The sequence below is a fragment of the Symphalangus syndactylus genome, chromosome 11 (genome assembly GCF_028878055.3).
Source record: "Symphalangus syndactylus isolate Jambi chromosome 11, NHGRI_mSymSyn1-v2.1_pri, whole genome shotgun sequence".
Taxonomy (NCBI): Eukaryota; Metazoa; Chordata; class Mammalia; order Primates; family Hylobatidae; genus Symphalangus; species Symphalangus syndactylus.
The window spans coordinates 106636599-106657258 of NC_072433.2; the positions used below are offsets into that span (position 1 = coordinate 106636599).

Consider the following 20660-nt stretch of genomic DNA (forward strand, 5'->3'; position numbering starts at 1 on the left):
AAGATACGTCTTGTCTGGCGTTTTCAAAATTTTTATTTATCAGGCAACACTTAAAAAATAAAATAGAAGTGTTTTGCACCTTGTGTTTTATTTTCTCTTTTATTTTCAACTAAATTGGTACCTATCTATGTAGCAGTGGCCCAGCTATTCTGAAAACCCAGCCAACTGTGTCTTTTTGGCTCAACTAGTCAATCAAGTCATTGTCAAAATATCATCTTAAAAAATTTAAAGGCATGACTCAGACAGATATACAGTGAAAATGTGACAGAAATCTATTTGACTCATTAATGAAGGATCTTGCAATATGATAAAACATGTTCAAAAGACAATTAGAACAACAGTTTATATGGTCCAATAGGAAAGTCATTCTAAAATAATTTTGCAGAGTTAGAGACAAAATTAATTAATATCCTATAGAACAATAAAATCTTATCCTTTATGAGTTTTCTCTGGACAGAAATCAAATGCATCTTGATTACACAAAAATCCACAAATTAACAAGCTACATCACAGAGTCTGGGCCTAACAAATAGTAAATGAGGTTATTTTGGGGTGAGGCTGTTAGCAATGCTCCAGTAAAATACTAAAAGGACATGGAATCACTGTTTTATTTGCAAGTTATTAAAAGACAGTTTTTGTTAACACAGTTGACCAGGCTAATACTTTTTGGCTTGATCATTTCATGCTATATAGAGTATATTAAACAACTCCAATGATAATAGTAACAGCTTTCATTTATTGAGAACCTATAAACTGGCAATATTATTTTCTTTAATATGCATAATAAATCTGTATGTAAATATAAGAAAATCTAGGTTCCTAAGAAAATCTAATCTAGGTGTCCTAAATAACTTGCTCATGGTCACACAGCAAGTGGTTGAGCTGGGATAGAAACCCGATCAGCATGGCTTCAAAGCTTTGATTACAGGCCCCAAATATCTTTTCTGTATCATGTTTTCTTTCACAAATAGATAACTGCAAACTTCTTCTTACATGGTTGCCTTACTCCTAATTCCTTTCTGCTGGTTGCAATATCATTTTCCTGCTTAATCTGTACATATTGTTTATTTTACTTTTCAGATTCCTCCTGTCCTTCAGGCTTAAGTTCAAGCTCCACTTTGCTCTTAGAGACAGTCTCTTACTGTTGCCCACTTTCTTACCCATACATACACTCAAACTGGTGTTCTCTGAAAGCCTTTGCAGCTAATATCTGTGCCACATATTTTGGAGCCCTCACATTTTCTAATTTGTTTTGTATGAGTAAGTTTTGCTTTTTGATTAAGATTAAGAACTCTAAAAGTGTTAAGGACCATGACTATATTACAGATTTTTATTTTCCTGCAATTCTAGTGATGAATAGTATGTAAATAATTTCTATGGATACAAACTTGAAGGGCTGAGAAATGATTAAATGTCTAAATATAATGTATTCTTGCCATTTTGTTAAATTCTAAGCATGCTGTCTTATCTTTTCAGCATATTTGCTATATTTTTCTTCAGTGATTATAGATATTCTTTTTCTATTAGTTTTAGGACTCCTTCTCTCCCTTCCTCCTTTTCTCACTTTCTCCCTCCCTTCCTCCATTCCTCCTTTCCTTTCTATTCTTAAGATATAAGAAACATTTTAAACCAGTGTTTTAAAATGATTTGCTTGACTTGGTAACAATGAAGTAATTTACTAAAGTGCATTTTGTTCATTGATTATCTCTTTCCATGCTTTTCAATGTATGTGATTTGAAGTAAAGTGAACAAATTACTTGAAAGATACTTTTTCCTCCAAAATATGAGATGTAGTCAAGAGAATGATCTTCTATCATTCTTATCTTATGATCTTCTATCATTCTGATCTTATAATCTTCTATCTTATCCTATACATTTGTAGCAATACCATAATTTTTATGAAAGAATAGCCATTGGAATAATTTGAAATGAAGGACTAGGAATTAGAATTTGAATTCCTTTAATGACTATTTTGATAAAAGCCTATTTAGGCATTTAGTTTATGCTGTGTACACTTCCTCTTGAAATAAGACCTGGAATTACTACTTAAAAAACACTATTATGATTTGTTCCTAGCCAATTTTATTCTATATTAGCAGAACAAACGTACTTTGAGTACCACTACCTCATGTGGCTATTGTGCTATGCCTTTTACTGTTTATAAGGATTCAGCATGGACTGAATTCTATTTATAAGAGTTCATCCCCTGATCCCCACTTCCCTCCCAAAAAATGCCCAAAATACCAAGGCCTAGTCTCTGTCAGCGTATTTACATTGGATTTTTGGGGGATGGGACCTCATAGGGTTTCTTTGTTTGTTTGTTTTAAAGGGCTCCAGTTAATTATAAAGCCAGGGTTAGTAAGAGTTGTATTAAATCAGAAAGCCTTTATGTTTGTTCATCTTGACGTTTACTTTATCAGCCTTTTATTTTATCTGGATTATTATATTCTTTTTCATATGAGGAAAAAATATAAATTTTAAATTTTGTACTGTTTCACAGTGAAATTACACTTCCATTGTAATCAGAATAAATCGTTTTTTTTTCTTCTCCTCCTAAGGTCCAAGAAACTGGAGACATTGTCATTTCAAATGCATATGTGGATCTTGCACCAACATCTGATACTTCAGCTAAGACACCCTCTGAGGTAGGTTATAAAAATTAGTATCCAAGCCACTTCCTCATTTAGGAATTTCAGTTAAGGTGACTTTAAGAGCAGTTAGGCTACTTTAGAAAATTAACAACTATTCTTAATTCTTGAAGTGAAAGACATTAATTCAAAACTGCTTGGAATAGAAGGAATACTCTGGCAATTTATGAACTTCAGGATACTAGGATATCTTTCAAGAGAACATAATTTTCTAGTTTTAGAGTAAATAAATCTGTTGTTTAATCAGAATCTTAAGCAAACAGCGTTTTGGAGAAAAATAGATTAAAAAGTTGAGTATCCTGTACCTTTTTCTTGATTTAAAGATTTATATAAAGCTTTGTATGCAAATATATAAACCAATAGTGTGTATAATTTATTAAAACATTGTATTCTTTATTAGCATGCTGAGACTTTTGATAAAAATGTTTATATTCTATCTCTGAAATATTAACTTTGTAATGTTGAAGTTTCGATACTCATGATCTTTGTCTGTCATAAACCCCATAACTGACTGAAAATTAAAATCCCTTAAGAATAGTCTAAGAAAAAAAAAAAAACTTAGACCGAGCTCGGTGCCTCACGCCTGTAATCCCAGCCCTTTGGGAGGCTGAAGTAGTTAGATCACTTGAGGTCAGGAGTTCAAGACCATGCTGGCCAACATGGTGAGACTCCATCTCTACTAAAAATACAAAAATTAGCCAGCTTTGGTGGCGGGCTTCTGTAATCCCAGCTACTCAAGAAGCTGAGGCAGGAGAATCACATGAACCCGGGAGGTGGAGGTTGCAGTGAGCCGAGATTGCGCTACTGCATTCTAGCCTGGGCGACAAGTCTGTCTCAAAAAAAAAAAAAAACACCCCAAAACTTAAGAAGTTTTAGAGCTGTAAAGAAATTCAGACTTCATGTAATTTAGTCTCATTTTATAAATAAAAAAATGAGACCATAGAAGTTGATTAATTTGATGAGGATCTTTCTGAATTTAGCTAAAACATAGGTTGTCCAGTTCCTATTTTTCTTTTAAAATATTATTTGTGAATCCTAATAAAAGTAAAATCCTGTTAGTAAGAGGACTGAGGTTCTGAGTGATGTATATAAAGAAAGTATGAAAGACACATTGTATGAAGAAAACTGATTTATGTACAGAGTTTTAAAAAATTATTTTTTTGCACATATATTTTATAATCACTTTTCTCCTTGAGTTATTTTTACAGAACTTTTAAAGTTTATTTTGTTGTTGTTGTTGTTAGGGCGGGAAGCTTCAGAGTACGCTCGTATTTGAGGAAATAGGACGCCGCCTAAAGGATGTTGGGCCTGAGGTGGTGAAGAAAGTAAATGCTGTATTTGAGTGGCATATAACCAAAGGCGGAAATATTGGGGCTAAGTGGAGTAAGTTACAGCCCTGATTTTATAATATTCTAAGGTAATTCTTAGTAAATAAAGTATCTTTTTAACAATTAAAGACCTTTGAAGGTAGGTAAATCTTACCTTTTTAGGTAAGTTTTTTTTCTTTTCCCATGGGAATGAATAGGTTTGGGAATGTCCAAAGGGGTGTGTGTGTCTGTGTGTGTGTAAGAGATGTAGGGAATCAGTTGAAATGAAAATACCTGTTTTAAGATTTCATTGTAATCCTTGAAAGTAGTTTAAACAGTCATCTTGGCTATATGCATCTTTATGTAATCTTCAGCTTCTTAAACATAAGGCAAATTCATCAAGTCAGAATGAAGTATTCTTAAGTCATGATATTTGACAGTTACAAAATTATTTTCTTCATACCAAAACAATAATTTGGATTATCTTAATTATCAATATAAAATCACTATTTTCTAGATACATACAGATTATAGTCAAAGGTGTTTGTTTATCTAATCTAGGGAAATTACCTATTAGAGTGCCATGCACCCAATATAAAACATCTTGCTGCAGAAAGAAAGCAGTCATATTTCTTTTCACTGATGTGGAGGTCCAAAGGGACCCTGGTACCATTTTGTGAAGAAAGAGAAATTAGAGGATAAAAAGAATAAAGAAAAAATATTCTGTCAGATCTTTTGCGTCTGCTGTGTAACTCACATCCTTAATCATGGTACACACTTTAATTATAGAATATTCTAACCTCACCTTTATTTTCCTAGAGATTCTTCAATTAGGTTGAAAAGATGAAAATGGATAGGAGGTAGAGCAATAAGTCCCTGAATTCCCTTTCAACAGAGTCTGTTGCTTGTCACAGTTATCTTACTGTATTATGGTCATTTATAATTGTATGTTTTCTGTCATTTGACTTTGGGCTTAACCCTGAGAAATGGCTGCAATTTGTCTATTTCTAGCTTCTAGTATGGTCAATAACACATAATAACTAGCCTGATTCTGTATATGTTGGAATGAGTGCTAAAAGCCATGTAGAAAGCATAGTTTTGGAAAATAGTATGGCTGCCTTTTAAAAAAAGGTTCTGAAATTGATGCTTTTCCTTCTATTAAAATAATACATTTATTGTATGGATAGTGATGTTTAGTTTTTATTTAGTATGAGTGAAATATGTAAGTATAATATGATACCAATGAGATATTTCATAAGTAACATACTTTATAGTATTTATTACTATTAATTTCTAAACCCAGCCAGAAGTTGTTGTAGTAAACCCTTTGAATCCTATTTTATTGTTCTAAGCAACAGTAAAAAGTCAGAGAAAATGAAAGATGACATAAAGGCATAAGGAAGATAAAGAATCAGAGAATTTATGTGGCCTACGGAATAGTCTGCTTCTGAAAATTAAAACATAGGTACTCTTATCTGAAACTCCAGAAACCAAAAAGCTCTAAAAATGAGCATTTTTTTTCTCATGATTCACTGGTGGTGAAGTCTGACTTGAACTTATATGATGCTGTCGATTGTCGTTAACTCACCTAGTGTGAGTTAGACAAGTATAGAAGTAAGGTGCTTGTTTATAAATTGTTGCACCGTTGGGGGCCTTTTGTAATATGGAATACATGTTTTATGTATTATATTTCCTTCCTAAAATCTGATTCCAAATTCCAAAACACATCAGCCTGAAGCAGTTCATTCAGATAAGGACTTGTGGACCTGTACATGTATATAAATAATTCTTGTAGAACACAAGTGATAAGAGACATGGAAAAGGATGCTCTCTGCTTTCAGAGAATGGGAGGATTGGTTCATTCAATGAACATTTGAGTATTTATATGCCAAGTTCTCTGCTAGGGTGGAGACTACAAATATGAATAGACAGGATGCCTTTTTTTTTTTTTTAATCCATAGGGATAATTATTTAGAGGCTGTGTGTCAGGAAAGGTGAAATACTGGGGTTGAGGAAAAAAAGGTTATTGCACTGCAGAGTGAAAGGAAGACCTCAGTTAAGGAAATGGTAATAATGGAGAGGAGAGGGCCTATGTGGAACTATTGCTAAGATTGAATTGGCCAACTTAGCTACTGATTATGTCTAAAAAACAAGAGGAATGAGAAAGAGTCAAAACTAATACTGTGGTTTTGAGCCTGTGTGCTTGAGGATGTTGACTGCATTACTAGAAGTATGAAACAGGTAGAGGAGGGAGGTTTGGGAGAGAAGAAGATAAGTCGTGGTTACCAACACTGTAGCCAACCAAGATCTGGACTAGATTGTGGAGACTGTGGGCCTGGAATTTAGGAGTAACTTCATAGCTGGAGGCAGAGAGTTGGAAAGCATATTTGAGGAGTTAGTAGTTGGAACCAAGAACGTTGGCTTCATTCACCACCTTGCTTCATGACGTGCAGGAAGAAAATGGAAGGAAAATCTTTGTTGGTCCTGCTGTTCCTGTGCACTTCATGGAATAATGGTTCTAAAATTTCCATTTGTCTGTAAACAAAATGAATATCATAGAATGTGGCCCACAGGTTTTAAATATGCAATTTATTGGTATTTTAGGCAAAGACAATCCTATACTTTCAAATAGAAATCTATTGTTTGTATGTATCCAATACCTGTAAAATAATATTACTGAAACTTTTTACAAAGATTTATTTCCATGTGCTGAATACAATGTTGCTGAGCAAAATCTGTTTTGTGTTCTTTAGGATGATAGATTTAAGCTGGTTGGCATTGAGCAGTTTGGTTGTTTTCCTCCTGAATTTAAATTTGGTTTCCTTTCACATGTTTGTAATCATTTTCATTATAGGAACATAAGTGGAATTTACATTTAGTTGGCAAGATACTATGGATTTTTGTTTGAATATTGTTTTTGTTTGAATAAATAATAAAATGAGCCAAGTTTTAAAAGGTACATACTATAATTAGTTGTGTAGAGTTAAGTCTGCATATCTGGACTAAATCCAAGCCTCCATTATGTACTATATATGTACTGTATGGTGATGTGACTGGATGAGGATGTTCTTTGACTGTTAGAGGTTATCTATTTTGAATCTTAGACATTTGCCACAGTATGTAAGAATGTACAGAGGTTTGGGAACTGGCATTCTTTTGATACCAGAATAATTAATTCTTGAGGATACCATGTGATCATTAAAACCTCTGAGCTCCTGGGTTGGTGCTCATCTTCTAGCAGTCAAACCAGATTGCCACTTAGGATTCTCAACTTGGATATAACCTAAATCCCAAGGGTGTTGGTTCCAAACGTTGAATTTGGATTGAAATGAGTGTCTCATGCATTTATAGAAAAGTCTTGAAAGATTTTCCTTGAAAAGGAATATGCTCTCCAGTTAGGAATGGGGGTGTGTTTGTTGGAGGTGTATCTGCCTCAGGGTTACTGTCTATTCCCAAAGCAACAGTGACTTGTTTCTTCTCTTACTAACAGCAGCTCCTGACTGCATTCTCATGTACATTTATCTTCAAAAGTACACACAAATGCACAAAATCATTTAAAACAATTTTGACTTTCCATCTTCTTTGTGTTATTCATCTTAATAACATCATTTTGTACTTTTTTTGTTTGAAACGATTTCAGAATTATAGAAAAGTTGCAAGAATACTAGAGAACTTTTGTCTTTCATCCAGTTTCCTCAAATTGTTAAAATTTGTATCTCATCTTCTTTACTATTTTTTTCATCATATGTGTTTTTTTCTTCGGAGGCATTTAAGAGTAACTTGCAGACATGATGTCCTATGCCTAAGAGACTATGCTACTAGCATTTTCTAAGATCAAAGACATTCTCTTATCTATTCACACAATAAAGATCAATATCAGGAGATTAACATTGATGCAGTATATTAGCTAATCTACAGATCTCGTTAATATTTCAGTTGTCCCAATAATGTCCTTTATAGCAAAACAATAATAATTATTATTCATTATTAAAATGAAGAAAGAAAAAGAATTGATCAGGGTCCCATCTGGGATTATACATTACATTTGGTTCTTAAGTCTCTAGTCTGCTTTAATCTGGATGAGTTCCTCAGTCTTAGCTTTTCCCAATTTTGAGATACTTGAAGACTGGAGACCAATTATTTTATAGCCTGTTTCTTGGTTTGTTTTTACTTGATGCTTCTTTCATGATTAGTTTTAGTTTATGAACTTTTGGCAGGAATAACACATAAGTAATATGCTCTTGGTGTGATTTTTAAAAAATCTTAATTTTTAACCTGGGTTTTTTCTTTGTGTTTGTTATTATTAGTATAAATTATATATATATATATTTTTTGGGGGTAGACATCCTTCTTTCATGTGCTTTTCCATTTAACAAATAATTCCTAAGTATTTTCTCTTCAAGGAAGTATAGGGGATACAAAGACAAAACATGTTTGTGCCAAGAAAGACCCAATATTAAGGGAAGGTAGCATAAACAAAAACAGTTCCTTCTTTCTCCTGTAGTGGCCCTTTGTGATTTGTAAAGTATATATCCTAATAAGATCCTCAGGGGTCTCCAGGTTTTCTTTTTTTTTTTTTTGAGACGGAGTCTCGCTCTGTCGCCCAGGCTGGAGTGCAGTGGCGCGATCTCGGCTCACTGCAAGCTCTGCCTCCCGGGTTCATGCCATTCTCCTGCCTCAGCCTCCCGCGTAGCTGGGACTACAGGCGCCCACCACCACGCCTGGCTAATTTTTTGTATTTTTTAGTAGAGACGGGGTTTCACTGTGTTAGCCAGGATGGTCTCGATCTCCTGACCTTGTGATCCGCCCGCCTCGGCCTCCCAAAGTGCTGGGATTACAGGCGTGAGCCACCGCGCCTGGCCTAGGGGTCTCTAAGTTTTCAAATGCCATATTCTCATCTCTTACGTCACCCCTCCCTCATTAAATGCTGTAAAGTATGACTGAAATTGTTACGGACTCTTTCAGAAGCTTAGTTATTAATAAATATAGAGCTAAAAATCAACAGTAAGATGCCTATAATGAATTCTGCCACTAAGAGAGAATGAATACAATCTCTTTCTTCACTTCTGCAATAAGATTAGCTGTGATCTTATAGGTGTCGATAAACTCAAGGTGTTGGTCGTGGTTGCAGACCATGACCTGAGCCACTACAGAAGTGGAAGTTCCACTTCTTTACCTCAAATTTCTGTATTCTTGTATTGCTGTATTTTGCTTTTTTTCTAAATGACAGATAATGTATAATCGATAGATAGAATCTGTGTAGAATAAGTGCCACATTAACGTGGAAACTATAGAAATGTCTGCATTTTACTTGGTTTATTTTACCCCCATTTTGTGGAGAGAAAAAGATACACATTGGTTTCTTCCTATTTTTCCCAGCTATTGACCTGAAAAGTGGTTCTGGAAAAGTGTACCAAGGCCCTGCAAAAGGAGCTGCTGATACAACAATCATACTTTCAGATGAAGATTTCATGGAGGTGGTCCTGGGCAAGCTTGACCCTCAGAAGGTAATGTTCTCAAATGTTCATTTATTCATTGTTTTATTGTTTCCTCTTTGACAATTGCAGTTTTTAAGCTGATGCCCAAATTCTGATTTATAAGCCAGGTTTCTTACAACTCTGAAGATGACACAATTGCTACTGATATTCTGGTTGACAGGTCATATATTTCTTTTTTAATGGAGTTTCACCCGACACTTTTTAAGACTGAACCCACATTTAGATTTTTTAATATATTCTGTTATGTGTTCAAAGGTGAAAAACCATATGACATTAGTAGATACTACATAAAATTAGACATTCCCAATAAATAAGATTAAGAAATCATTGAATATTGGAACTAGAAGGATATTTTAACGTAATAGCCAATGTCTTACTTAGGGTGAATCTTAGAGGCATTTCAGTGGAAAATCATGATTAAGACAAGAGTGCCTTCTGTGACCATTATTTAGTTAATATTATTTTGAAACTTTTGGCCAATCCACAAATACACAAAATTAAAGTAATTGATGTGGCAGTTAGAATGGAAGAGAAAAATTTGTTGTTTTCAATTTGTGATTATGTAGCTAGAAATTCCAAGGGAACTATCTTACTGATTCTTAGAATGAAGGAGTTCAAACAAATGGCTGAGTGCAGTCATTTAAAAATAGCTTTCACATAGGAGTAATTTGAATAAATGAGGAAATATACAACTTTCCTGTATAGAAAGACTAAAAGGAATTGTAAAGTAGTATAGTAGGTAAAAAGTTGTCTTTGGCATCAGATAAAATCTAAATTTGAATCTTGCCCCTGTCACTTCATCCAAAAGCCTCAATTTTCTCATTTATAAAATGAGTTTAATAATTGTAATGTTTACAAAGGCTTGTTATAAGAACTCAACCCAATAATATGTATGAAGAGCTTAGTATAGTGCTTGGCAATGCAGTGAACCGTCTGTTAATTTCTTTCCAGGAATTTATTTAGTACCTATTCAGGTTCTAGATATTGGCTGAATTAAAACAAAATCCTGCTGTATGGAGCTTCCTTTTAGTGTACTAATGCAAAAGAAATAAAATCTCAAGTTAGAGAAGAATAAGCCTGAGTAGAGTGTTAGAGCAGTGACTGGCAAACTTTTTCTGTAAAGGGTTACATAGTAAATATTTTAGGCTTTGTGGGCAAGATGGTCTCTGTTGCAGCTCTTCAGCTTTGCCATTGTAGCCTTAAAGTAGCCATAGAGAATATATAAACAATGGATTGTGACTGTGTTCCAATAAAACTTTATTTACAGAAACACATGGCCACTAGATCTGGTTCTTCAGCTGTTGTTTGCCAACCCTTGAGTTAGAATGTGACAGGACAGGGGAACTATTTTAAATAGGTTGTTTAAAATACCTTCTGGGGGTTTTCTGAGGTACCTGAAATGCCTGATAGAGATTTGAACAGAGTATCAGAATGAGTCATCAGACTAAGGAAACAACTGGTACAAAGGCTGCCGTGCGAGGAACTTGGCTCCAGTTAGTCTTCTCTGAGTCCCATAGTGAGAGAACCACTCCTCTACTTGACCACTCTGATGGGAAACTTTCTGGCATGTCAAACTTACTGTGACCAAAATAGAACTTGTGATTTATTTTTCTCCCCCAGTCTCTTCCTTCTTAATCAGTGGCACCATCATCTGTTTACCCAAATTGATAAACCCAGAAATGTCAAAATTATCTTAGATTCCTTCTGCCCTTCTGTATCCTTTTCTTCCTTACTTCTTTCTGACCTTTCTCCAAAATGTATCTTGAATTCATCTTCTCTTCCTCTCTAGGGATATCACTGTGATCCCAGCCTCTGTCATCTCTCACCTGTCTTACTTCTTCCAGTCTTGTCTCTCCCATTCAGTCTGTTGTTCTCCACCCAGGAGCCAGAGTAATCCTTTAAAAATGTAAATCAGATTAGATTATTTATGTATGTTAGTCATTTCTACTACTTTCATTAATTACCTGTTCATATTTATCATCCCACTTGATACAAAATCTCCAGGATTTCCTTTTGCACGTATATAAAATCCAAGCTAGCTGTTACCATGTCGTGTATGTTTCTTTCCCTTGCTCCTTTTTCAGGCTTCATCCCATGCCACTTGCTCCATCACCTGTAATGCTAATTCTAGTTATTTTTTCATTATTTTGCCCTTCCTTTCAGTTCCTTCCCATCAGCTTTTACTCCTTCAATGTCTATGCATTTGCCTTTTCTGGAATTTCTCCTTCTAGTTGTTTGCATGGCTGGCTTCATTTCATGCAAAGTAGTTTCTTCCTGTTATATTCTGATAGCATCCTGTTTTCTCCTTCACTGCATTTATAACAGGCTTTAAATATTTGTTTACATTTTACTTTTTGACTCCCCTAGTGTAATGTTAGCTCTGTGAGAACAGGGACAGATAATCAGCCTAGCCTAGAATATTGCCTAGTATACTGTAGACATTCATACTCAGGTAGATTAAAGCAAATATAGAAGTAAGGAATGAAAGCTCAATATTGGTAGTTTAGGCTGTATAGAAATTAGAAACTTCTGCATGTCAGACTCTATAGTATATTTCCATAAATTGAGGGAAAAAAATGAAATGATGATACATAGTATCATTCCAAAAATTCTGGAAAGCACTACAACCTCAGTAGAAAAAGTGGACAAAAGTTCATCAATGATAAACTGGATTAAGAAAATGTGGCACATACACACCATAGAATACTATGCAGCCATAGAAAAGGATGAGTTCATGTCCTTTGTAGGGACATGGATGAAGCTGGAAACTATCATTCTCAGTAAACTATCGCAAGGACAGAAAACCAAACACCGCATGTTCTCACTCATAGGTGGGAATTGAACAATGAGAACACTTGGACACAGGAAGGGGAACATCACACACTGGGTCCTGTTGTGGGGTGGGGGGGAGGGGGAGGGACAGCATTAGGAGATATACCTAATGATAAATGACGAGTTAACGGGTGCAGCACACCATCATGGCACATGTATACATATGTAACAAACCTGCACGTCGTGCACATGTACTGTAGAACTTAAAGTATAATAATAATAATAAAAAAGAAAAAGTGGACAAAAGGTATGGAACAGTAATTAATGAAATAAATAGAAATGACTAACATACAAAAGAAAAAAATTTTTCCAAGTATCCAAAAATACAAATTAAAGCATGTTATTTTTGCCTCATATTTTCAAAGTGCAAGAAAATAGTATTTTTAAGGTTGGGATAAGATAATTTACATACAGCTGGAGGGAGTATAAAATTGGTATAGGCGAGGCACAATGTCTCGTGCCTGAAGTTCCAGCACTTTGGGAGGCCAAGGCAGGAGGATTGCTTGAGTCCAGGAGTTTGAGCCTGGGCAACACAGTGAGACCCTGTCTCTACCAAAAAAAAAAAAAAATTAGCCTTGTATGGTGGCAAACACCTGTAGTCCCAGCTACTTGAGAGGCTGAGTTGGGAGGATCACTTGAGCCCAGGAGGTTTAGCCTGCAGTGAGTGTGATCATGCACCTGTAGCCTGGGTGACACAGCAAGACCCTGTCTCAATCAGTCAGTAGTTGGTATAGCCTTTCTGGAAAGCACATTGCTTCCAGACCTCCTTCCTTTAGTTTATAGTGTTACTAATTTTTGCATGGCACTCCTAGGCCAAACCATATACCTAACAGTTTCATTTATGAAGTAGTTCAAAACAATTAGTTTTTTGTGTTCAACCAGTATGACTGTTATTTCCCTCCCAAATTAACAGTATTCCAAGTGTCCCTCAGAGAGTTTGCTGTGATGTCCGGTGCATGGCAGTGCAGAGTTTGGAAACTGGCAGTATGGACGTATGGTTAAGGGCTTTAAGAAATTAGAAAATAGATAGGAGGAAAGATTTATGTACAAAATTCTTCTGCTCAAAAATGTCCAAAATTGATATTTTTACTTCGAGTAATTAGGTGTTCTTGTTTTAGGTTGTAAATCTCTTTCAGAGTTTAGTATGTAGCAGGCTGGCCTGAGTACTGACTCCTTCCCTGCACGAGTTGCAGACCATTGTTTTGTTTGTTTTTTGTAACTGCATAGTGAAATAAATCTTAGTTTTGAAATTCTGGTCTCCTGTTTGAATGCATTTGATTGTGACTGAATGAGCTCTCTCTTACTATTTCTGGAATAAAAAGTTGTTGCCTTGTCTCCAGTTCACAAGGGTTTGCTTCTGAGACTAAGTGCTGCCAGTTAACAAGTATTGTTAACAAGCATTGCTGAGCAAAGAACACCTGAGTTTAAGCTCTGGCCCTACTTCTTGCTGGCTCTGTAGACTTGAGCAGGTTGTTTAAGAAGCTCTCTGAAATTCAGTTTCTCATCTGCCAGCTGGGGTAAGAACTGCTGATGTGCCCACTTCAAATTGACAGCTGTGATTCTTAAGTGAGATTATATTTGTGGAGCTGCTTTGTAATGCTAAATGTATATAGGTATCACTATTTTTTCCATTTAGCTAGAAATCTAGAGGCTTTTTCACTTTATATTTTATGTAAGCTATAAAAACTATGATTGATTATTTTTATTTTACACTGAAGGAGAACTTAAGGAACTTGCACCAGTTTCTGTATCAGGTTAGATACAAAACTGCTGCAGGAACCCTTCATTTTTTAACACACCAGCTTTTGCTTGATAATAATGATGAATTAATACTCTCTTACCACATGTCAAACTACTAAGCTAAGCACTGTACACATTATTTTATTTAACACACACAATAGAGTTGTGTTATTTAGGTACTGTTGTTATGCCTTTTATAGATGAGGAGATTGAAGCTCACAGAGACCACGTATCTAAGCATTTTCTCAAGCTCACCTTGCTATTAAGGGGCAGAGCCTGGATTTTAACTCAGGCATTCTGATGCTACAGCTGTGATCTGTTCAACATTGTGTTACATTCTCTAGTTGGTCATTTCGTGGCTTTCTAAAGTTCATGAAACTGTAGTAAATATTTTAAATCTGCTTTTAAAAGTTCTGAATTGGATATTTTTATTAGGAAAACAGTGTAGCCTTTTATTAATATGGTCTCAAATTCACGTGTAAGAACATAAAGTAAAGCCAGAAACGTAGGTTGAAACAGAACTCCCAGATCCATGAGTTCAGATAAATTACTGTATAGTTTTCTAAAATACACAGGAGTGATTTTTCTTTTTTTTTTAGATACCTAAAAAATATGTGCTATCTATAGTTATTAAATTGTCCTTGCTAAATAAAAGTTGCCTTTGTTGTCCAGAATTATTAGCTCAATTGTATTCAGCCTGAATAATGATCTTAAAAAAAAAAAGAAATAAACTATAACATGGTAACAGTTGGCACTCTTTTTCCCTCCTCTCCTTGCAGGCATTCTTTAGTGGCAGACTGAAGGCCAGAGGGAACATCATGCTGAGCCAGAAACTTCAGATGATTCTTAAAGACTATGCCAAGCTCTGAAGGGCATACTACACTGTTAATAAAAATGCAATAAATACTCTCTTCACCCAAATATCCTTGATTATTCTGCAAAAGTGATTAGAACTAAGATGCAGGAGAAATTGCTTAACATCTTCAGATATCAGATAACTGCAGATTTTCATTTTCTACTAATTTTTCGTGTATCATTATTTTTACAAGGAACTATATATAAGCTAGCACATAATTATCCTTCTGTTCTTAGATCTATATCTTCATAATAAAAAAATTTCGCCCAAGTCCAGTTTCCTTAGAATTTGCGATAGCATTGGTAAGTTGAAAGGAAAATTAAATCAATAAAGGCCTTTAATACCTTTGTTTTTTTGTGATTTTCTGTTTTTTTATATATGGATACCCCAGTTTTTATGTGAATTTACATGTATGCACTAATTTTTCATACTTTGTTCTGATAGTATTCTGGTTTAAAGCAAGAGAAAAGTCTTTGTGCTCCCAAATAGTTTTCTTTCTTCTCGCCTCCCCTTTGCTGGAAATTCTTTACTACATATAATGTTTATAAATCTACCAAGTATAGCTTTCTTGAATAATCAGCAGTCTCAAATAAAAAAGATGGTCACTAGCAAGTACTGCCACGTCACTGTTTTCCTCAGCATTTAGCTCTGATGAAGTGTACTGGGCGATGCTCTTTGGATGAGTTGGCTGCAGAGGTGACCAGCAGCAAGTGGGATGCTAAGCTCAGGGATGGAGTAAATGTCAATCATGTAACACAGCTGAGGAGAATATGTGTGAGTGGCTAGTTTGGGCTGAGTTTCCTGGGAAGCTGACTTTGAGATGGAGATTCACGTGCAGGAAGTTGATTTGGGAGGTGTTTTTATGAGCAGCACCTGCCGGGAGAAGCAAAGGAAGGAGAGCTGGGCAGATGGAGACATTAGGCTGTGGTTGCAGTTACCATAAGGCCCGGACTGATCTTTTGGGGAGCTCTGAAGCTGGGATGGCCATTCAGAATTGTCCTGAGGCAAGTAGTCATTGGTTATGACCTGCCCTGCCATGGGGCCATGACCTTGGTCAAAGCGGCAAAGCAAATCCTGGAGTTGGCTTGCCCAGCAGTTGGGGGAATATGTCTTTTTTTTTTTTCCTTAAAACTTTTAAGTTCAGGGGTACATGTGCAGGATGTACTGGTTTGTTACATAGGTAAACATGTGCCATGGTGGTTTGCTGCACAGCTCATACCATCACCTAGATATTAAGTGCAGCATCCATTAGCTATTCTTCCTGATGCTCTCCCTCCTCCCACCTTCACCCCTGCAACAGGCCCCAGTGTGAGTTGTTCCCCACCATGTGTCCATGTGTTCTCATCATTCAGCTCCCTCTTATAAGTGAAAACATGCGGCGTTTGGTTTTCTGTTCTTGCGTTAGTTTCCTAAGGATAATGGCCTCCAGCTCCATCCATGTCCCTGCAAAGGATATGATCTCACTCTTTTTTATGGCTGCAGAGTATTCCATTGTATATAGCTACCACATTTTCTTTATCCAGTCTGTCATTGGTGGGCATTTGGGTTGATTCTGTGTGCTTGCTATTGTGAATAGTGCTGCAGTGAACATTTGTGTGCATGTACCTTTATAATAGAATGATTTATATTCTTTTGGGTAAATACCCAGTAATGGGATTGCTGGGTCAAATGGTATTTCTGCCTCTAAGTCTTTGAGGAATTGCCACACTGTGTTCCACTATGGTTGAATTAATTTATACTCCCCCCAACAGTGTAAAAGTGTTTTTATTTATTCACAGCCTCACCAGCATCTATTGTTTCTTGATTTTTTAATAATTGCCATTCTGACTGGCATGAGATGGTATCTTATTGATTTGCATTTCTCTAATGATCAGTGATGTTGAACTTTCCTTCATGTGTTTTGGCCACATGTGTGTCTTCTTTTGAGAAGTATCTGTTCATGTCCTTTGCCCCACTTTTTAATTGGGTTGTTTTTTTCCTGTACATTTGTTTAGGTTCCTTGTAGACTCTGGGTATTAGACCTTTGTCAGATGGATAGATTGCAAAAATTTTCTCCTATTCTGTAGGTTGTCTGTTCACTCTGATGATAGTTTCTTTTGCTGTGCAGATGCTCTTTAGTTTAATTAGATCTCATTTGCCAATTTTTGCTTTTGTTGCAATTGCTTTTGGCGTTGTTGTCATGAAATCTTTGCCCATGCCTATGCCCTGAATGTTATTTCCTAGATTTTCTTCTAGGGTTTATAGTTTTGGGTTTTTACATTTAAGTCTGTAACCCATCTTGAGTTAGTTTTTGTATAAGGTGTAAGAAAGGGGTCCAGTTTCAATTTTCTACATGTGGCTAACCAGCACGCAGTATCATTTATTAAACCTATTAGAGAATCTTTTTTCATTGCTTGTTTTTGTCAAGTTTGATAAAGATCGGATGCTTGTAGGTGTGCAGTCTTATTTCTGAGTTCCCTATTTAGTTACGTTGCTCAGTATGTCTGTTTTGTACCAGTATCATGCTGAGGAATATGTCTTTCAATCCTCAACGGGGCTTTGTAGAACTCAGCACATTTTATTTAAGGAAACAAGGATGTAAATTCAGGGATCAGGGGAGAAGTTTTCAGAAATTGTGATACTTAGAATGGTGATGGAACAGTAGAAGACCTCAATATGTTACTGATTTTAATGAGTGAACAGAATAAGTAGAAGGCATAGAAAGAAATTATATTTTTGGCAATTATGCTTTTGTCTGTGATCTGTTGTTGTGCCAATTGAATTAATTGAATTAATTGTTGGACATTTGGGTTGGTTCCAAGTCTTTGCTATTGTGAATAGTCAATGGCAGTATTTTTAATGTTGGTCTATTATTGTACTAAATAGTTGTTTCTGTTGAACTTGGGAAAGCTTTCGTGTCCAATAGAAATAGCATATTAAAATAAATGCCACCATATATTAGTGAAAGTGTTGATTATATATCCTAGATACCTAAAACTTAAGGAAGTTATGTTTTAATTTTCTTACACATCTCTGTCAATATTTATGGTCAGAGAACTACTCATATCCAGATTTGGAAACTTATTAGTCATGCTCCTTAACCCTTCTGTAATATTTAATATTGTCAAATGCCCTTAATTCTTCTTACCTTTCAATGAGAAATATATTAACTTCTTAATGAACCTGTTAATCTGACTTCTACTTGTCTCTTTTGTGATTTCCTTTGACTACCAGTGAAGTTTATTTAGAGAGTCAGTTCCCCAGGTTGTTACTGGGATCTTATTCGCATGGGCTTCTCTCCCTGAACACATCCCCAAATTCCAGACTCAGGAGGAAAGCAGGTGTTTAGCATAAACCACATTGTTTGTACAAATATGGCACAGAGAGCCACTCTGTGAGGGAATGGTGGGAAGCTTCCCCAAATTTTAAGTTCCCAGATACCAGCCAGGCGTCAACCTCAGAAGCAGTCTAAGGGCAGCAGGCTCAAGGTCTGCTTTGTTAGCTCTTTTTCCACACTCATAGGATCAGCCCCAACCAAGCTACATGGCCTAGGAGCAAATCAGGTGCGATATCAGGAAATTTGGAGGACTGGAAAGCCAAATCCCAAACATCCACCCCACAGGTTCTTTAGCTCTCTTAATTTGCTTCTTTACCTTAACATCAGGTAAACTATATATCCCTAAGCCTTCCAAGTGTCACCTGTGTGAGACTGTTCTCAATCGATCCTAATCGAATAATCTCTTGACTTCTCACAGAACTTTGTATATATTTTAAAGCATACGATAAGAAAGCTGATTTTTTTTTTCATTGGAAATAAATAGATTTGAATAGTATTATCCCAACATTTTAACTTTGCCTGTTAGGTCAACAATTAAAGCAGAAAAACTAAAAGATAATCCTGTTCCGCTGAGAAATTCTGAAGTTCAGAAACTTCAAAAGCTGACAGTTACGGAAAGCAATTTTCTGAAGAGAAGAACATTTTAGGTCAGTGTGGACTAAGCTATTTTTGTGAGGGGAGAGGAGAGAAAATAACCTATTTTACAATGCATAAATAGGCAAAATACAGAAATTGCAAGCCTTAGCTAAAAATGAGTCTAGATTTATATTACATGTATACATGGTATATTGGCTGAAGTTGCCCAATTAAGTGATTTCTAGACATCAGGGTTAACGTAGCTTAAAAAAAAAGATACCTGAGATTGCCGAGTGTTGAGGCACTAAAATTCACAATTTAACCATATAGGATCTGTTTGTAGCTTCATTCAAAATCCATCTTTTAAGAAGCTTGGTTACATAACTTTTAAGCCCACAGCTCACAAGAATGGAAAAACAGTCAAGTAGAAAGAACCATGTGTTTTTGCAGGGAGCACTGGCTGGGGGTAGTTTTTGTAGGCAGCATGGAAGAAGTCATAAAATTAACCCAGAAAACAGACTAAGAAGTATTTGAAGTGAGGTTGAGCAGCTCTATACACCTTAATCTCTTGAAGTTACAGGAGTGTCAGTAAAGAACAATGATGGGTTAAATCAGGGGTCAGCATACATTTTCCATAAAGGGCCACACAGTAGAGATTTTTGGCGTTGTGGGCCACATTTGGTCTCTGTACCATGTTTAAAAAAAAAAAACAAAACTAAAATTGAAAAAGCCATTCTTAGTTTGCTAGCTGGACAAAAAACAGGCTAGGAACTGGATTTAGCCTGCAGGGTGGAACCTGGATATAGGTGCTGAGAGCCACTAGTTTAGAAAACAAAATTTTCAACTGTCATCTTTATTTTTTTAAAAAATTTAATTTTTAAAAAATTTTTGTGAATTATTTTATTTCTTCCATGATGATTTAGTGAGACTATCTTCAAACCAGTACAAATATTTCATAAATAATATCTGGCTGTTTTCTAACCAATTGAGTAATATGTTCCACATTAAGTCACCTCACCTCTTTCAGCAAGAAATACATTAAATTTGAATAGTAAAGACATTACATAATAGATAAGGACACAATTAAAATTTGCTTTAAATATTTCTTTTGGGAAGAGGACACCACACTTCTACTCAATGAATAGAAACATTTTTACAGTCCAGAGGTCTTTTATTTTTTTAACACCTACTATGCCATGAATTCATAGGGAATAGGTTTCAGCAGCTCAGGCTCCTTCCTATCGGTTCTCACAGTGTACTTCGCTGAGTGGAGCAGACTGGCGCTTCGGTTGAACCCAGGTACCTTTTGTCTTTGGCTTCTTTTTCTGATTATTTTCCCTCACGCGTTTCAGGAAGCTATCTTGGCTCTCAGAGTGCTTAATGTGTTCAATATGCACATTAATTCTCTTGGCAAGAATCTTGCCTTTAACTTGTTTGTTTACAGTAAGGCCAACAGCATGCCAGGTAACACTGTAGACTGTTCCAGTTTTGCCATGATAACGCTTGTGGGGCATTCCTTTTTGAACAGTACCCATTCCCTTGATGCACAATATCACCTTTCTTATAGATTTGCATATACATGGCCAAAGGAAAAACTCTATTTTCTAAAACGCCTAGAGACCATATATCGGGTGCCTCTCCTCTTTGCATTTGTGTTCATCATTTTGGCGAATTACTGGAAGATGGTGGTTCCAGCTGAAAGAACTGTCATATTTATTTGCCTTAAACAATTTATGAAAGTATGAATGCCTTTCAGGAAAATTTTTTCAATTATGAATGTCAAGGGACAGAATTAGGGTCAAGAAACAAATACTTAAAAAAGTTGCTTGTTTATATTTTGCTTACTAATGGAGCTTTGTTTTTGCCATTCTTATTTAAACATGTTTA

At 35.7% G+C, this 20660-nt stretch overlaps 1 protein-coding gene and 1 pseudogene across 5 annotated transcripts in view; one reads left to right on the forward strand and one right to left on the reverse strand.

Annotated features, from left to right (window-relative positions):
- Positions 1-15229, forward strand: part of HSD17B4 (hydroxysteroid 17-beta dehydrogenase 4) — an 88210-nt gene extending 72981 nt beyond the window's left edge. For 4 of the 5 annotated variants that reach the window (XM_055298771.2, XM_055298775.2, XM_055298774.2 and 1 more), the window contains 4 exons: positions 2559-2645; positions 3893-4031; positions 9335-9462; positions 14805-15229. In XM_055298771.2, coding sequence (XP_055154746.1) covers positions 2559-2645; positions 3893-4031; positions 9335-9462; positions 14805-14894 — 444 coding nt within the window. In that variant the 3' untranslated portion in view covers positions 14895-15229. Of the gene's footprint in view, positions 1-2558; positions 2646-3892; positions 4032-9334; positions 9463-13625 lie in introns of all 5 variants that reach the window. The other variant, XM_055298772.2, reaches the window with a different exon arrangement.
- Positions 15230-19962: 4733 nt separating this feature from the next.
- LOC134731775 (large ribosomal subunit protein eL21-like) lies at positions 19963-20436 on the reverse strand (annotated as a pseudogene).
- Positions 20437-20660: the final 224 nt, after the last annotated feature.